This window comes from Chenopodium album, chromosome 18 (assembly GCF_948465745.1).
Source record: "Chenopodium album chromosome 18, dcCheAlbu1.1, whole genome shotgun sequence".
Lineage (NCBI taxonomy): Eukaryota > Viridiplantae > Streptophyta > Magnoliopsida > Caryophyllales > Amaranthaceae > Chenopodium > Chenopodium album.
In genome coordinates, this window is record NC_137851.1 from 4,316,128 (window position 1) to 4,332,434 (window position 16,307).

The 16,307-nt window shown below is 37.1% G+C and overlaps 2 protein-coding genes across 2 annotated transcripts; one reads left to right on the plus strand and one right to left on the minus strand.

Moving 5' to 3' along the window:
- Nucleotides 1-121: 121 nt before the first annotated feature.
- LOC145591239 (uncharacterized) lies at nucleotides 122-7,358 on the minus strand. Its single transcript, XM_081647644.1, has 9 exons — nucleotides 7,017-7,358; nucleotides 6,282-6,514; nucleotides 5,497-5,692; nucleotides 3,851-4,021; nucleotides 3,652-3,768; nucleotides 2,022-2,219; nucleotides 1,859-1,918; nucleotides 1,395-1,493; nucleotides 122-723 (listed from the first exon to the last, which is right to left on the minus strand). The coding sequence occupies exons 2-9, from the start codon at nucleotides 6,419-6,421 to the stop codon at nucleotides 406-408; spliced, it is 1,299 nt and encodes a 432-aa protein (XP_081503770.1). The 5' UTR covers nucleotides 6,422-6,514; nucleotides 7,017-7,358; the 3' UTR covers nucleotides 122-405.
- A 4,893-nt stretch (nucleotides 7,359-12,251) lies between these two features.
- Nucleotides 12,252-14,119, plus strand: LOC145591242 (uncharacterized). Its single transcript, XM_081647645.1, has 2 exons — nucleotides 12,252-13,050; nucleotides 13,521-14,119. The coding sequence occupies exons 1-2, from the start codon at nucleotides 12,330-12,332 to the stop codon at nucleotides 13,925-13,927; spliced, it is 1,128 nt and encodes a 375-aa protein (XP_081503771.1). The 5' UTR covers nucleotides 12,252-12,329; the 3' UTR covers nucleotides 13,928-14,119.
- The last annotated feature ends 2,188 nt before the right edge of the window (nucleotides 14,120-16,307 follow it).

Sequence of the window (16,307 nt, forward strand, 5' to 3'; positions counted from 1 at the left end):
ACTTGTATGAGTACTTAGTTGTTCATACTGATAAACACAAACTTACTTGTCAATATCAGCACACCTATCGTTTCTGTTTTGCTTGAATTACACTGTTTTGACTGCATTGCTACGTAGAGTATATCTGGAAAACAAAAACATATTACAGGCCAGAAATTGACAAAAGGCTTAAGCTAAACCAGTATACCTCCATCTGCTGAAGAAATACGTATACATATTCATGACGAAACAGCCACCTACTTTCAAAAAATCACCATGATTGTATTACTAAGAAGACATATCTATATCCACAAAAATCAGATCGCATAAGCAATCATATTGGCCTAAAGGCGCTAATGTTTTGTATACATTCACCCAAATGTACAATCACACTATGAAAGAATGAAAGAATCAATGTTTGTTGTATTAACTAGTGGCATGTCTAGACATAAGCTGAGAATCACGTCTTTGTAACTCTTGACCAGATTGAGTTACTGACCCATCGAGCTTGTCATATTCTGCCTTTCGATGAGAGAAATGTCTCCGCAATGAGAGTTTTTGTAGCAAGACAGCTTCAGGAGACTGAATTAATTCTCCTTTCTGCTTCTCAGCTCGCTTGCTATGACGAGAAGAACCATTCCTTTCTAATAGCTGCTTCTGCTTCCCTCTTGTGATAATGGATTGGCCTTCTTTCCCATGTACTTTCTCATATTCAAGTTTCAATTCTTCCAAACGTTTTGAAATCTAGGCATCAAAAGTTGACGAAGTATTAATTATACGGAGTACTGAATTAGAATAAGATACGAAAATTTTAGTCAAGGGAAACCTGGCTTGAGATGAAATGTAAGCATGCAAAAGTTACCTTCTATAACATTATAAAATTAGGGAGGAAACTGTACCAAAACCACATTTAAATTCATTCCAAAAATAATCTAGGACCCTGCCAAATTAGCCATATCTTTCTTTAGGATCATTTTGACATTAATTTATTTTGGTGTTAGGTAAGGAAGTGAGAGGTTCCACCAAGTACAGTGTACAGCCTGTAGTATATTAGGGAAGTGTGTGAGGTTCCACAAGTACATCCTGTAGAATATGTAAATAGATATTTTTTAAAAAGCTTCGGGTTAACAGCAAAAACAAGTTTTTGGCTAAGTTACAACTTCGATTATAACAATTCACAACCACCCAGCCTCAAAGATCAACAAAATCATCCATTGCTAGGTGATTTTCTTCCAAAATTACCATCCTATTAGTCAGAAAACCCCAAAACAGCCCAATTATTCTTGAATACTTGATCATATAAGATGTCCATGAAAAGGCAGCCATCTAACACTTTAACCCATCATATATCTAAGATATTTTAACACATAAGAGAAACTGAGTTATATACTAGTAATAAAGATGGAAGTGCTAACCTTGATTGAGTAGGCCAAGGGCAACAATGTATCAGGGTCCATCACTTCTTCGGGAAAATTTTTCAACGCATGTATGAGTGACTCAAAAGGTAACTTCGTCTGATAATCAAATAAAACACTTCAATCATCAGCAGCCAAGTACAAATAAAATCAGGGTTTAAACAAAAAGCAACAGAGAAATAGACATAAGAAATGAACCAACTCAGTCACAAACTCACTCACAACCCATGGGAAATCAGACTCTACATATAATTGATCCAAGAATAACACGAGAACACATGTAACACCCACACATACAAGTCCTCCACAACCTTTCTTATTATTAACCATTCAAGTAAGGCCACCACATCCGTGCACATATTGTTCCATGATGCCATGATAAGTACAATATAAATACAATTCTTCATCTTTATTATCCCCAATAAAAGCTAAACTTAAAAGCAGAAAATTGTACAAATGCTCACCAAGTCATCTTGACAACTCTTCAAGAGGGCCAAACCAACTCTGAAGACAACTTTTACACCCTGTCCACGAAGGGGGAAAAATCATGAACACAATTCCAGGAATACCGAAACATTAGGGGATTTTTTTTTTATATAATCAAAAATATTAAAGTAATTGACTAACCTCATAAAGAAAGACATCCCAAATTCGGAGGGCCAAGTGAAAGGGAAAAGAATAAGAGAACACAGTAATGAACCATTGACTTGCATACATGCTGGGGTTTATCAACTCTTGAGAAAAATGATCTCCAAGCTTGGGCAAGTATTCTTTCACCAAAAGATCAAACTGAAAGAGGTATTGTTGTACCAAAGGCAATCCTGACTGGACACAGTAAAAGAGTCATATATCTATACCCATAAGTATTAACGGAGGAGAAAACATCAACGCTTGAAATTCAGGTAATAACTTCCAAGAGTTAGAAAAGACCACAGTTTTATAAGAGAAAGTTAACAGAGATAGACTTTCCGTATAATAAATAAATCAGACGTCTTTATAATATGAAGAAGATTGCAACAAAGGACACACCCATAGACCACAGGTTACGCTATGTTAAAAGCCCAAGAGTTAAAGACAAACACAAAAACACCACTGAAGCAGCCATCCCATGGGAGCACCATCTTAAACATCTTGCCCAAATACTGCCATAATGCCAGTCATGCCATGTCATAGACTTTTTGGCATCTGTGCTACCTGTAATAGGTCCTGCAAACATCGTTGAGTTCATCATCATGGACTCCACACTCTGGGTCAATGGCTTATATTGTAATCTTTCTAGCCAGACCACAAGGTAGGTTCAACTTGGTCCTTTTTGGTTTACTTTTTCAGAACAGACGTGCAAGAATCTACTATGGACTATGAGAGAGAGAGAGAGTCATATTGATGATGACCATCCTGGTACAACACTACACCAAAGCCCCAAACAAGGGGATAGGCTATTATGTTAGGACAACCCTAGAACTCAAGAACTATACAAAATAAATATAAAGAAAGCATCAAGGACAGAATCAGTATTTTCAGTGAACTTGATGGTTCTAAAGGTTAATCTCCTAAGTTTAACTAACGGATCAAAAATAGGTCCCTGCTTTTCAATTTAAGGCTTAAAACACACCTTTAACACAGCAATCTCTCAGACACAGTAAGCATTCAAAATATTTTGGACAGCTCCCTTGATTAATTACTACCTCTTTTATTTTCAACAACCGTCAGTCCATCACCATAATATTAGCTGCAACTATGACTACAAGCACAAAAGTGAATAGCCAGTGGCACAGTGGCACCTAACAATGAACATTATTTTCTACATAAACCTCATTCACTTAAATTTAACCTAAATATCTAGAACCGGAAGGTCCAGAACTTATAATACCAAAACAGGGTTCATTGACCACATTTCTATTCATAAAACATGCTCATGTTGTAGCAATTGTAGTTATGTTATAGTCATTGCTCAATGTTTCTTCACAACTTTCTGAATAGTCCTCCACAACCCAGCAACTCTCACTCTCTCAGGGCTCTCACCAGCCAAGAGCAGTATTGCCATGTACATGACATACATTCACAAAGTCCTAAAAGTTATTTACAACAGATACAAGCTAACAATAACTCTAGCCATAACTTTGCATATGGACATTAGTCCAAAGCATGTGTTGGGAAGATTGATAGTACAGCAAAAGTGATTAAAATAACAATTGAATGGGACTATATAAAGTCGAAACCAAATAATACATCACTCATGCATATAATCATATATTACCAGATATAACCCTTCCATCGGGGCATGAACAGCTCCTTTAAGCAATGCAACCAGCAACCAAAATGCATCCTCCTCGCTCATATAAAGAAGCAGTAGACCAGCTATGAACCCCATACCCTGCATTCCAGAAAACAGATTCATCAAGAAATTTATAGTTGACAAGTCCTCACCTGAAAGGAAGTTACAGGATATAACAAACCTGAACATATCCAACATCTCTGTCATATACAGAATATGCTTTTAGAACGTTGTAGAGTGATCTCTGACCAGGACCATGCCTTTGCTGGAAGAAGACATGAGACGGGAAAGTACGTGATATATCTCGAATAATGTCCAGCTCTGACGCTGAAGTTTCATATATAACCAGTTGCTGCCAAAAAATAGTAAATGGCATCAATACATGCAACCTAATACAGAAAATAAACAAAATGGAAGTGAAAAGAGCAATGCCCTCCAGAGACACTTCGCAATCAATCAATCAAAGCCTTAATCCAGAGACACGTTACAAATACTCAAAACCAACTCTACATGTTGAGCTATGAGGCACCAATTGGTTATAAAGTCACTCAATATACACACAACTGGACGATAAAAATCCATTGATATTCTTGAGTTAAAACAGCAACATGCTTAAGTTTAAGACTTAAAGAGGCAAGACAATTGACAAATGACACATAACCAACATAGATAAATAGGAGGTGATCATCATGATCTGCTAATGTCACATAAAAATGATATGCTAATTATTATGATACACATGCATCAGAATCTTGTAAGGGTACACCCCACCCTACTTGAAAAAATGGGAAAGAGAAAGACCCGGTAATTTTAGATCTAGATCACTAAGCATATCAAGAGTCCTAAAACATTGACTCGTATATCATCAAATGGGATCGGTGTAACTTTTGCTCAATACAGATAACGAGATAAGCCAGAAAAAATGCACGGTAGAGCTTGTCAGACATTTCTCATTTATAAAAATATAATAAAATGATCAAATTTCACCACCAAGAAATACAGTACCTATGGTGTGGCACTTGAGGCAAAAATTAGCAGCATTTAGACACATTTGAAACTGCAGAGTAATGCAGACTACTTCAACTTGGGTAGGAGACAAAAATTAACAGACTAAAATAGGTTTCTTGATTTCATAGAATGATAGAAGACTATTTGACAAACCAAATATTAAATAACTACTGATAGAAAAATACGTAGATACAAAAATACCAAGATATTGCTTAACAGTTGTGGAACCAATCACAAGAACTGTCCCAAGGAACACTGAGATTGCTGTACACATGAGATCAAAAGCTCAATCAAACAACAGCCATTGCTTCTAAAATCTCCCAAAATACAATGAGTTCACAAGCTTGAGCAAATTCGATTAATTGAAACTATCTTGAAAAGAGAAATTCATTCCTAGCGAGAGTACATTTGTTTTCCATGTGACGCAGAAAGATTGTTTTAGTTGTATAACCCAGGGTCCAATTGGATATTGGCAAGTTTATTTCTCTCCTTTATAGTGCTAAATTGTACACATGAGACTTCCAGAAAAAGTTAGCAATAATGCGTAAAGTCCAAACCCAATACCTCCAAATAAACTCCTACCCTTAGTTCTATAAACCTTACCTCTTTAACAAAGAGGTTTCAAATTGACCATTACTTCAATACCCAACAAATCAATGATTGTCTATTACTTCATGAAATAAGAAACACATGCAAGTTGAATCAATCATATTTAGTTGACTTTAGCCCAAAAGCCACAAGGTAATGCATCATTAACTCCCCAGGAAAAGGATAGAACCTGACCTCTAAGGTTTTTTAAAAAAAAGGGAGGATGATTACCTCATAGACCCCAGGATTCATGAGCAAGAGATCACGACTTCCAGAGATTAATTGCCAAACTAGGCCCCTCAAACAATCAGGAATACCTTTTCTGATACGTCTTTTAACCACAAGAGGTTTCCTCTTTACATAATGCTTCCAATCACTCCCACCAACCCCAATCATCTTTCTCCATTTTCGAACTCTTCTTTCCTCCCTGTGAAAGGTATCCATCTCATGTGTGTAATCAATAAATACATGGGAAACAAAAAACAGAGAGATAAATGGAAAGGAGGGGTATGTAATTTTGAAGACTCGGCTATGTTGCCTATGTATACTGAGCAAAAGACAAATTTTCATGCATCAACAAATGCAACAGTGTATAAGTTGTGAATAGCTAAAACACGGAAGGAAAAAAACAAGCAAACAAACAACTGTAAGCGAGTAGTATCACTGGCACACTGTTCCATTAAGCATTATGCTATCAAAGCGATGAAAGGATAGAATTAGGTCAAAGTGTGATCTGTTATTAAAGTTTACAAAGGCAGTCCAGTTGGTTGAGATAGAAACAACAGTTTTCATACTAAGCTTATGCTATCCTTAACGATTGTAAGGGAAAAAAAAGTAGACACTTGCAATTGATAGAAAAGTGTCAAATGAACATCATCTTACATAAAACATTAAGTCATGAGTCATCAAATTATGCATTCAAAATTTCCCAAAAGCCAAAAATGACAAAACCAACAAAGAATTGCAGATGTAGTTATCATTATTGCTGAGACAACTAGAAATTCCCCAATAATTACCTCTCGGATCCAGATGTCGACTTGCTCCTCTTCAATTGATCAGGAGAACTGCTACTTTCTGGCTTTATAAACCCAAATCTGTCCACTAGTTTAGGTGATGATGGTCCAGAATCATCTTCATCTATTTTCTTCTTTTCCATCCTACTATCTAACACGAGATTTAAGTCCCCAATATTCCCCTACCACTCTTATTAGCATGTTGCAACTTGCCCCAACTGAACAGCACCAAGTTTCTGGGAATTCAATGCAAATGCAAAAGAACAAAATTTAGAAGTGGAATTGCATATGTTTTCAATAATAATCACAGGTAATTGTTCTGTTTAGCCCTAAACGAGGCAAAAAGTAAGCAAAGTAACATCAATTGACGCGTGATTTTATCATGATTTCGTACTCATCCAGCCAACATTGACATACATAGCATATAATCATCTATGCATGTAGTAGCTATTCAACACCCAATTAAGTTTACAGCTTAACAGACCAATACAGCATATCAAACCAACTAAATCAAATGAGATAGCACAAATTTGAACCCAGAAACTGAAAGATCACGCGAAAAATGCCCGCAAATCACAGAATAAATGACAATTTACATAAGAAAATTCAAAATCTGAGAAAACCCCATTAAACCCCACGATTATTCTTCAATCAGAGTCAACTGGAATTTGTTAAGCGATCAATAATATGGTTTCAAAATCAAAAAATCATAAGTTATAACGAAAGGAAGAAAGATACCATGAGAGTAGAAACCCCAGAAGCGACTTCTTCTGTAAACAACGGTGATCTAGAAGTAGAAAATTAACTAAACTCTTAGGAATTTGGGGCCAAAAATCTAGGAAAAAGTATAATTTCTACCAAAATCTTGTTGATGTGTTGGAAATTCTGGCAAATTTATTTGATGAAGACCAAAAATGAGATAGACCAACCAGAAATTATGAACATTTGACTCTGGGACCTGGGAACTGATTGGGGGGAATTTTGTGTAATTCCTTTCTTTATTTTATTTTCTCTTTTTTATTGGAATTATATTTTGATTATTTTCCACTTTTAGGAATTTTTGACAATAACAATATTGCATGTTAGCCACAATTGAGTGGAAAAGAATGTTCCTTTAACCTTTGTTTTAAAAGGGTTTATGGTGACATGTTAGGACATGGAAGGTGTATTAAATTTTGCCTAAGAATGATTGGATCCTTCTCGATAGCTCATTAATATTCTACCGATTTTAAATTAGTGACACAGTTTGACTTTTTGCAATTTAGTAGATAAGTGTTAACTTGGATTATAATACAAGTATTTTTTTTTAATTCATTAATATATTAAAAATTAATGTTATAAGTAAGATTTTGTTATATAATTTCATAATATCAACTTTTAAATATAATTTTCCCTAATATTTAATTACGTACATACAAATAGTCGGATTATTAAATTAATGAGTATATCAAGTTTAATTGTGTCAATTATATTATATAGGATATAATTATAAATATTAATTAATAAAGTTAGAGGATAATGTGCCATGAGATTCATCATGACTATAAATATGATTAATTAATCATATATTATTTAAATTTTAATGCATTAATGATCACGCTTAAAATTGATGTTCAAGCATCTTGGACTAAGGGTCTGTTTCGATTTACTAAAAACAATTGAACTGAACTGAACTGATTGAAACTGAACTGAATAGAGCTGAAATGAATTGTTTATGAGATAAGGAAATTAGGAACTGAACTGAATAGAGCCGAAATGAATTGTTTATGAGAGAAAGGAAATAAGGAACTGAACTGAATAGAGATAAAATAAATTGTTTATGAGATAAGAAAATTAGGAACTGAACTAAATAGAGTTGAAATGAATTGTTTATGAGAGAAGGAAATTATGAACTGAATTGAATCTATAGGAGCTGAAATGAACTGAACTGAAATTAAGCTGAACAGAACAAGCCCTAAATAGATAAATAAAAAATATTCATGATTGAAGTATATTATTAGAATCAACCCATGAGACATGATCTAGCAGGTAGCAATTTAAATTAACACCTCACCTTTGCATCCAAAAAAATTTCCTTTTTATGTACAGGATCATTTATTTACATCATTATTTTTTGCACTCCTAAAAATTCATAGTCATACAAATTAAATCTAGATTAGAGCTCTTTGGTGTAGAACAAACGTGGGTTAATCATTGTTCGAGCGATATAACCCCTTATGTTTTGATGGACTCTTTTTCCGATAATGAATAAATTCCACTAAACGTTCCTAAAAAAAATTAAAAAAAAAAAAAAACCTAGATGATATTGTATTTACAAATTTAAAGTGCTTCAAATGGTATATATATAATAAAATACGGAGTAGCTTTTATTTAAATCCTTATGAATAGTTCAAACCCTCTCATAGTTTATCATAATCGTACATTGATAAGAGGTGCATATAAGATTCAAATGGAAATATCACTACAAGAATCGATGACACATATGGATTGACGATAATAATTTTGATTAAGTTAGCCCATGATATATAAAAAATACAGTACTTGATATCATACCTTTAATTTATTATTGTAACAATAACACATACACTGTAACTTATAAGCCGTTTAGAAGATACCAATCCTTTTTTTTTTTTTTGAAGAAACCCCAAAGGGCAAGATTAATTAACCAAATCAGTCGAAGTAAGATCAATTACATGAGACGGGAAATCATCAAACCACACACGATGACCATCCACCCAAGGTTGAAGATGAGCCAAATCGTGGGCCACTTTGTTCCCTCCCCTCTTCACAAAAGACTAACTAACACTAGAAAAATAAGAACAAAAGAGTAAAATGTCATCTAAAATTAAAGATAAAGAGCTAGAACCTTCTGCCTTATTCTTGAGAGCTTGAACAACCTGCAAACAGTCACTTTCCACCACCAATTTGACAACCCTTGCATCCCTTGCCAACTGCATCCCAAAGAGGATAGCTTTTGTCTCTGCCACATCCGTGTCCCACCTGTCAAGGGACTAAGCAACTCCACACATAGGAACAGCCCCATTTTCATCCCTGAGGACAACACCCAAACCCGTACCCATTACGCCAACAACACCAGCATCTACGTTCACCTTGCACCAGCTAGCGTCAGGGGGAGACCACGAGGCAGGTAAAGACACCCCAACAGCTGCAGAATTACTCTTAGTCAACTCCTTAACAACCTCGCAACTAGTCTTCTCCGCATAGCTAACAATATCCTCTGGGGTAGGCGCCACTCCTTCCATAATCCATGAATTACGAGCACCCCAAATAGCCTAGCACAAAGTAATGATACTAGCAGCATCAAAGTCATCAAACTCCCCAAAACATCCGTCCCACCAATCAACCACATTACTAGTTCGTGACAGAGCCACATGAGCAAACCGGCTCTTACTCCAGACATCACGAGCTAGCTTACAATCTCTAAGGGCATGGATAGTTGTCTCATAGTCTCTCTCACAAATGCAGCAATCCGAATCATAATCCTTAATGCGATAGCTGATATTACGGCGAGTAGGGAGCGCATTTTGGCAAGCTCTCCAAGAAAACACCTTGACTTGGGGTAGAGCTTGAAGCTGCCAAATTCTCTTCCAAATTGTGTAAGCATAAACAGAAGTAGCTGCCTCGTCACACTTCCAATTGTCATCAAAAATTGCTTTATAAGGTGACTTCACAAAGTACTCCCCACTCTTCTCCAAATCCCAGCAAATGCTATCATTCGGCAACTTTGAACTCAACGGGATACTAACAATCCGATCATACTCAAACGGCAAAAAAATCTGCTGCAATTTTTCAAAATTCCAGCAAGCAGAATCAGGCAACATTAGCACTAATTTCATCCGATCGAGGAGAAATTACCAAATGGGACTGCGTGCTTAGCATCCAAGGGTCTCCCCATATCCGTACAGATTCACCATTGCTAATCCTCCATCTCATCCCCCTTCAAACTACCCACCTTGCCTCCGCTATCCCTCTCCAAGTATAACTTGGATTAGTTCCAACATCAGCTTCTAGAAAAGAGGAATTAGGATAATACCTCCCTTTAAGAACACTCTCCAATAGGCTACCCGGTTTCAATAGTAATCTCCAAGCTTGCTTTCCCAACAAAGCCCAATTAAAAAGCTTGAAATCTCGAAAACCAAGACCACCCTCATTCTTGGGTTTACAAAGCTTCTTCCAAGCTAACCAATGTATCTTACGCTCCCCTTGTTTTTGACCCCACCAAAACTGTGACACCAAGGACCGTAATTCATCACAAAAGGACGATGGAAATTTAAAAACACTCATTGCGTAGGTAGGGAGAGATTGGGCCACCGCCTTTATCATAACCTCCCTACCCGCCTTAGAAAGAACCATCCCCTTCCACCCTTGGAGCTTCTTCCGGAGCTTCTCCTTGACACCCCTAGTAATCACCTTCTTGGATCTCCCAACAACCGTAAGAAGTCCCAAATAACGATCATGGATGTCAACAATACGAACCCCAAGCATACTTGCAAGCTCCGTGCGCTTCAACTCCAAGACGCCCTTGCTAAAAGAAATAGTCGTTTTGTTAAAATTAATTTTTTGACCCGACGACAGCTCATACGTACTAAGGATATCTTGAATGACCTCCGCATCTCCCACCGCTGCTTTAGAAAAAATAATACAATCATCGGCAAACAACAAGTGGCTAATAGACGGAGAAGAAGGAGTAATCCGTACAACCCTGAGACTACCGCGCTCCTCTGCCTCCCTAAGAAGATGCGAAAAGACCTCAGCACATAAGATAAACAAATATGGAGATATCGGGCCACCCTGCCTAATACCCCTTCCCGGAGAAAACTCATCCGTAGGCTGGCCATTCACAAGCACAGAAAAAGAAACCGATCTAACACAATTCATCACATTACTCCTCCAACTCTGATCAAAGCCAAATTTTTCCAGAACTGCCTCCAGAAAATCCTACTCAATTCTATCGTACGCTTTTGACATATCTAACTTCATAGCCATACACCCACCCTTCTTCGGCAAATTTTTCATATAATGAAATAATTCGAAAGCAACCAGAATATTATCCGTTATCAGACGACTCGGGGTAAAAGCACTCTGATTAACAGAAATAATTTTATCGAGAAAAATTTTCAGCCTATTCGCAAGCACTTTCGAAACCAATTTATACACCACATTGCATGATGAAATTGGTCTAAAATCAACCATACGATCAACATTATCTTTTTTCGGAATAAGGGCAATATAAGTACGATTCAAGAAATGAGGGATAGGAGCATCCCGCAGAATAGACAACATACAACTAGTGACCGACGGACCAACAATATGCCAGTAAGATTGAAAAAACGAGGGACATATACTATCCGGGCCCAGGGCTTTGATTGGGTCCATTTGGCTCAGAGCATACTTAACTTCATCACAAGTATGCAGCTAGCAGAGCTGAGTTCATATCTGATATAACTCTAGCCTGAAAGGAATATAATGCCTGCTGAATCAGAGGGGGGTTGGAAGAAGTGAACAATTGACGGAAATAAGCAACCGCAACGCTGCCCACCTTCTCATCACCCATACAAATTTCACCATCATCGTCAATTAATTTATGAATAGTATTGCGCCTCTTTCTGCTAGATGCTCTCTGGTGAAAAAATTTCGAGTTCCTGTCACCCTCCGTCAACCATACCAATCTTAATTTAACTTCATTTAGAAGATACCAATCTTAAGCCATACACTGACACACATGTATGATCCAAATCAAATACTTAAAACGAGTCAGTTTTACTCGATCTACTCTTCATCAATGAGCATCAAACTCAATATATAGGCTCGAAAGTAGGATTGGTTGGGCTCCCAATTGAACAAAGAGCAAAAGCTGGGCCTTTGGAACTAATATTGGAGCAAAAAATTCGTACAAAAAAAAAAAAAAAAAAAAAAAACAAAACAAAAACAAAAACATCTTTCGCAACCCTAAAAACAAAAAAACTCTTCTCTCTCACTCAAAACCCAGCTTTCTTCTTCACCCTTCTTTTTATCGTCGCAATTCGAAAAATGAAGAAGAAGAAGCAAACTTCCGACGCCCTAATTATCGCCGCCGACGATATCACCGCCGCCGCAGTCGCCGGAAACTCCTCCGACGTTGTCGGCGACATCAAAACCTTAGTCAAAGACCATGCTAGCTTCTTCGACAAGCTTGTGGAGTTAATTCCGGCGAAGTTCTACCTTCCGACGAACGACGATGAAAAACCGTGGTTTCAAGGGTTATCCAAAGCAGCGAAAGCAGAAGCGAAGCTTAAATCGATTGAAAACACGAAGAAATCGAGACGTGATCGATTAGACCCTGAGAAATCGTCGAAATCAACCCTAGATTTGTTGAAGGAGTCATTGGAGAGCAAAAAATCGGTGAAGAAAGATTCAGATAATGACGATGATGATGAGGAGGATAATGGTGGTGGCAGTGGGTTGAATTTGAGGAATTTGGATGATGATAAGAGGTCGGTGACATATGAGGAGCTGAGGCAGAGGTTGCATAGGAGGATTGAGGAGTTGCGAGCGAGCCGAGGCGATGGAAGCGGCGAGGGGAAGCAGAGGAAGGCGGAGAGGAGAGAGATGAAGGATGGGAGGAAGAGGTGGAGGGATGATGATAAGGTGGAGAATGTAGAGGTTAAGGAGAAGAAAGAAAATGAAAGAGATAATATTGAGAAGGAAGTTTCTGAAGCTGCTAAAGGAATTGAGTTTGGGAAGGTGAAATTAGCTGCTTCTAGTGATGATGGTAAGAATTTCTTTGATGTTATTTCAATTTTATGATCGGAAATTCGCTATTGTTTGCATTGGTTTTATTTCTTTTTGTAACTTATGTCTTGTTTCTGTTGAATTATATGTTCACATTCTTGTAAATTGCAGCAAGGTTAATCATTCAATCTTTGAAAGTCAGTAACATCTTTACTGTTTTATTGTTCTTGTGCTAACTAATTTTGTTAGATGACATGGTCCAACATATATTTTGTTAATACGATCCATTGTAGAATTAATGTGTTGAGTTTACTTTGTACTATAAATTTGATATTGTAGAATTTATGTGCCGCTCTATAGTGTTAATGGGTTTATATATGTATGAAATCATGAGATGTTGAAATGGCTAAAATGTTTTTCGAGGTTGGATTGATGGAAGTAGTTACTATGATGGACAATAGTGAACATGGGAACTGAAAATTGTCTACTTTTTGTTGTTTCTAATTGCAGTATCTAATAAGAAGAAGAAGAGGAGATTGTCGAAGGAGAAGGAGCTACAAAGAGCTCAGAAGCTGGAAGAGGCAATGAAGGATCCGGAAAAGGGTGGTGAGTTGGCAAAGCAGCACTCTTGGAAGTCAGCAATGGAGAGGACAATGGGAAATAAAGTGCATGATGATCCCAAGCTGCTGAAGAAAAGTTTACAGAAGGATAAGAAGAAGCATGCCAAGAGTGTTGAGAAGTGGAAGCAGAGGATTGAAACTACTGAGAAGATGAAGCGAGGGAAGCAGGATAAGAGAAATGAGAATATTAAGGCCAAGAAGGACAAAAAGAAGCAATCGAAAATTGATAAGAGAGAAAAGAAGCTTATGAGGCCAGGGTTTGAGGGCCGCAAAGAGGGCTTTGTTACAGGGAATTAAGGTTTGCAATAGAGTTTTTAATATTAAAATTTAGTCATTATGTAATCTCACTCCTTCGGGAAAAAAAAAACAACTTTTCATGGTTGTAGTTAGTTAAGGGGGATGGGGAGAATCAAGCTTTTGCTCCTTTATGTTGTTTGGCTGTTGAAGTCCAATCATTTTTAATGAAGTTCACTCTTTTTTGACTTTCCATTTTTTTTGCTGTTATCCTTTTTTTCTTTTTATTTCTGAATGAAATCCATGATATGTTTGGTGTTATATTTAAATCACAGGGAGTGGATTATGCTTGTACATTGTCTACGGAAGATTTAGCATTATGCACCCAATTGATGAAGGTCTTTAGTATTATTGATCATTTCTGTGGTCGTTTTCTCCATACTATAACCATATATTGACTATCGAAGTATCGAGTATTGAAATGTAAGGCGATATGTAGACCTTTAGTTGTATATTACTCATTGGTTTGGCATCCTTTGAACTGAAGCTCAATATTCAAATCTAGTAAGTTTGGGCTCCAGCGTAAATGAAGTAATGTCAGTGCTAGAGCCTACAAGCCTAGTCTCTCTATGGACTCTATCTCTATTTCTATCTTTAGCTCTTGTTTTCTTTTGCTGCATTTTACTCTGCATACCTCTTTTATTGTGCTATTTTTTGAGCTGCTCACCTCACAGTGGTAATGGTTGCTTAGATGCTTCCTTTGCTCATTGCAGCATTCATTTTCAGATGCATATTAGTTACTTTTGGTACACATGAATCTGTGAGTTTGACCATACCGTGCTTGTTTAGTCAGTCGTGTTTCCATTTTCCAAGCCTCAATGAAGTTGTGAAATGATTGATCCGTCATTTTGAAGATACAAAGAGTTGGTTTTTTTTTATTTTTGTCCTCATAGCAGATATGGTCACAACGCCACAGTCTTGGTACTAAGCAGAATGCTTGTTATATGTACTAATTGCAGATGAATACACAGCTGTTTTGGCAGTACTGAAGAGCTTTTGAGTTCCAGACTTTCAGTATGTGTCTCTTTGTCTTGCTTACTTTCGACATAAGGTAAGTAATATTTCTAAGTTTTTTGGATTTTTTATTTTGACTATCTTGCTAAATGAAAAGATTGTGAAGTTGCACTGATATACTGATGTTATCACATTTCCCTGGGTACCTTTTGTATGGATAGACTTTCATTAAGTAAAGTTAACTAGCATAGTAATCTGACCTTAGTCTTGGTGTACTTTTATCCTAGTAATTTTCAATTTTGGATTAATTATATGAGAAAAGATTGAAGTGTATGATGATAAGGTTGATAACTGTAGTAGCTGATACCTTGTGTTAGGTAAACAACTACAATCATATGACTGATGGAGGACTTGGAATTTCCATTTCTTGAGAGTGCTGTTGATTCAAAGTGGTTGTCTCTGATTAAGCAGTGGTCACCCGTTAGTCCGTCACTGCGACTAGATATAGAAACTCAGAAAGAGAGATAAATTTTACCATTATATTGATATCCGGAGGACCGGAGGTTGGGGATTCAACCCTTGTACTAAGCTAAGTGCTGGTTGTATGCCACACTGAAAGCCACCAAAAAGGTGAATGAAGTGTTTGATTGCCTTGTAAAAGTTGAAGTGCAAAATTATTTTGTTATCAACTATCAAGAACAAAGTGCATACAAGTGCGCAACTTGTGGGAAGTTACCGACTAACCAAATAGTTTGGGGCAAAAAGCCAAATCCTGAAGATTGCTAAAGGTGCTGGTTCTCTCAGTGAATCCTGAAGATTGCTAAAGGTGCTGGTTCTCTCAGTGATCAGTTGCAAAATGGCCTGGACTCTGATGTGACAGCAGTGAGGATCCTTGGAAATTTGGGCGAATGCCTGATCCTGTAATGCACTATGGAAGGGTTTTTCCATTTAGCTGGTCCCTACTACCTAGACCATCTCAGTTGGAAAGATATTTTTTTTTTCCTTTTTGGTCAGAAGTCTCTTTATATCCATTAGTTGGTAATTGTTCAGAATGGGTTAAGGTTATTGTGGCAGTTGTAGCCTTGTAGGACCTAACGTAATTTTGAAATCCGAAGGGCAAGGACAAATCGATGAGCGCATAAGTGAAGAAAGGCAATGACTGACAAGGCTTTTGGCCTCTTTCAAAGTGTGCGGGGTCATGACAGGATCACATGACTCTAGGAAGGGATCAGGCTACCTCTGTGCTAGCAGCCATAGTAAGACGGGGCTGATCAAGGAGGGAGTGTTCATCAGGTCACCTGGGTCTAAAAGGACATAAGTAGTAAATCAAGTTGGAAATAGAAGTTTCCAATACTCAGAGAGACAATTGGAAATGTATTGGGCCAAATGTGGCATATGTAGCTGCAGCTTTCACATGCTAGGCTACTGA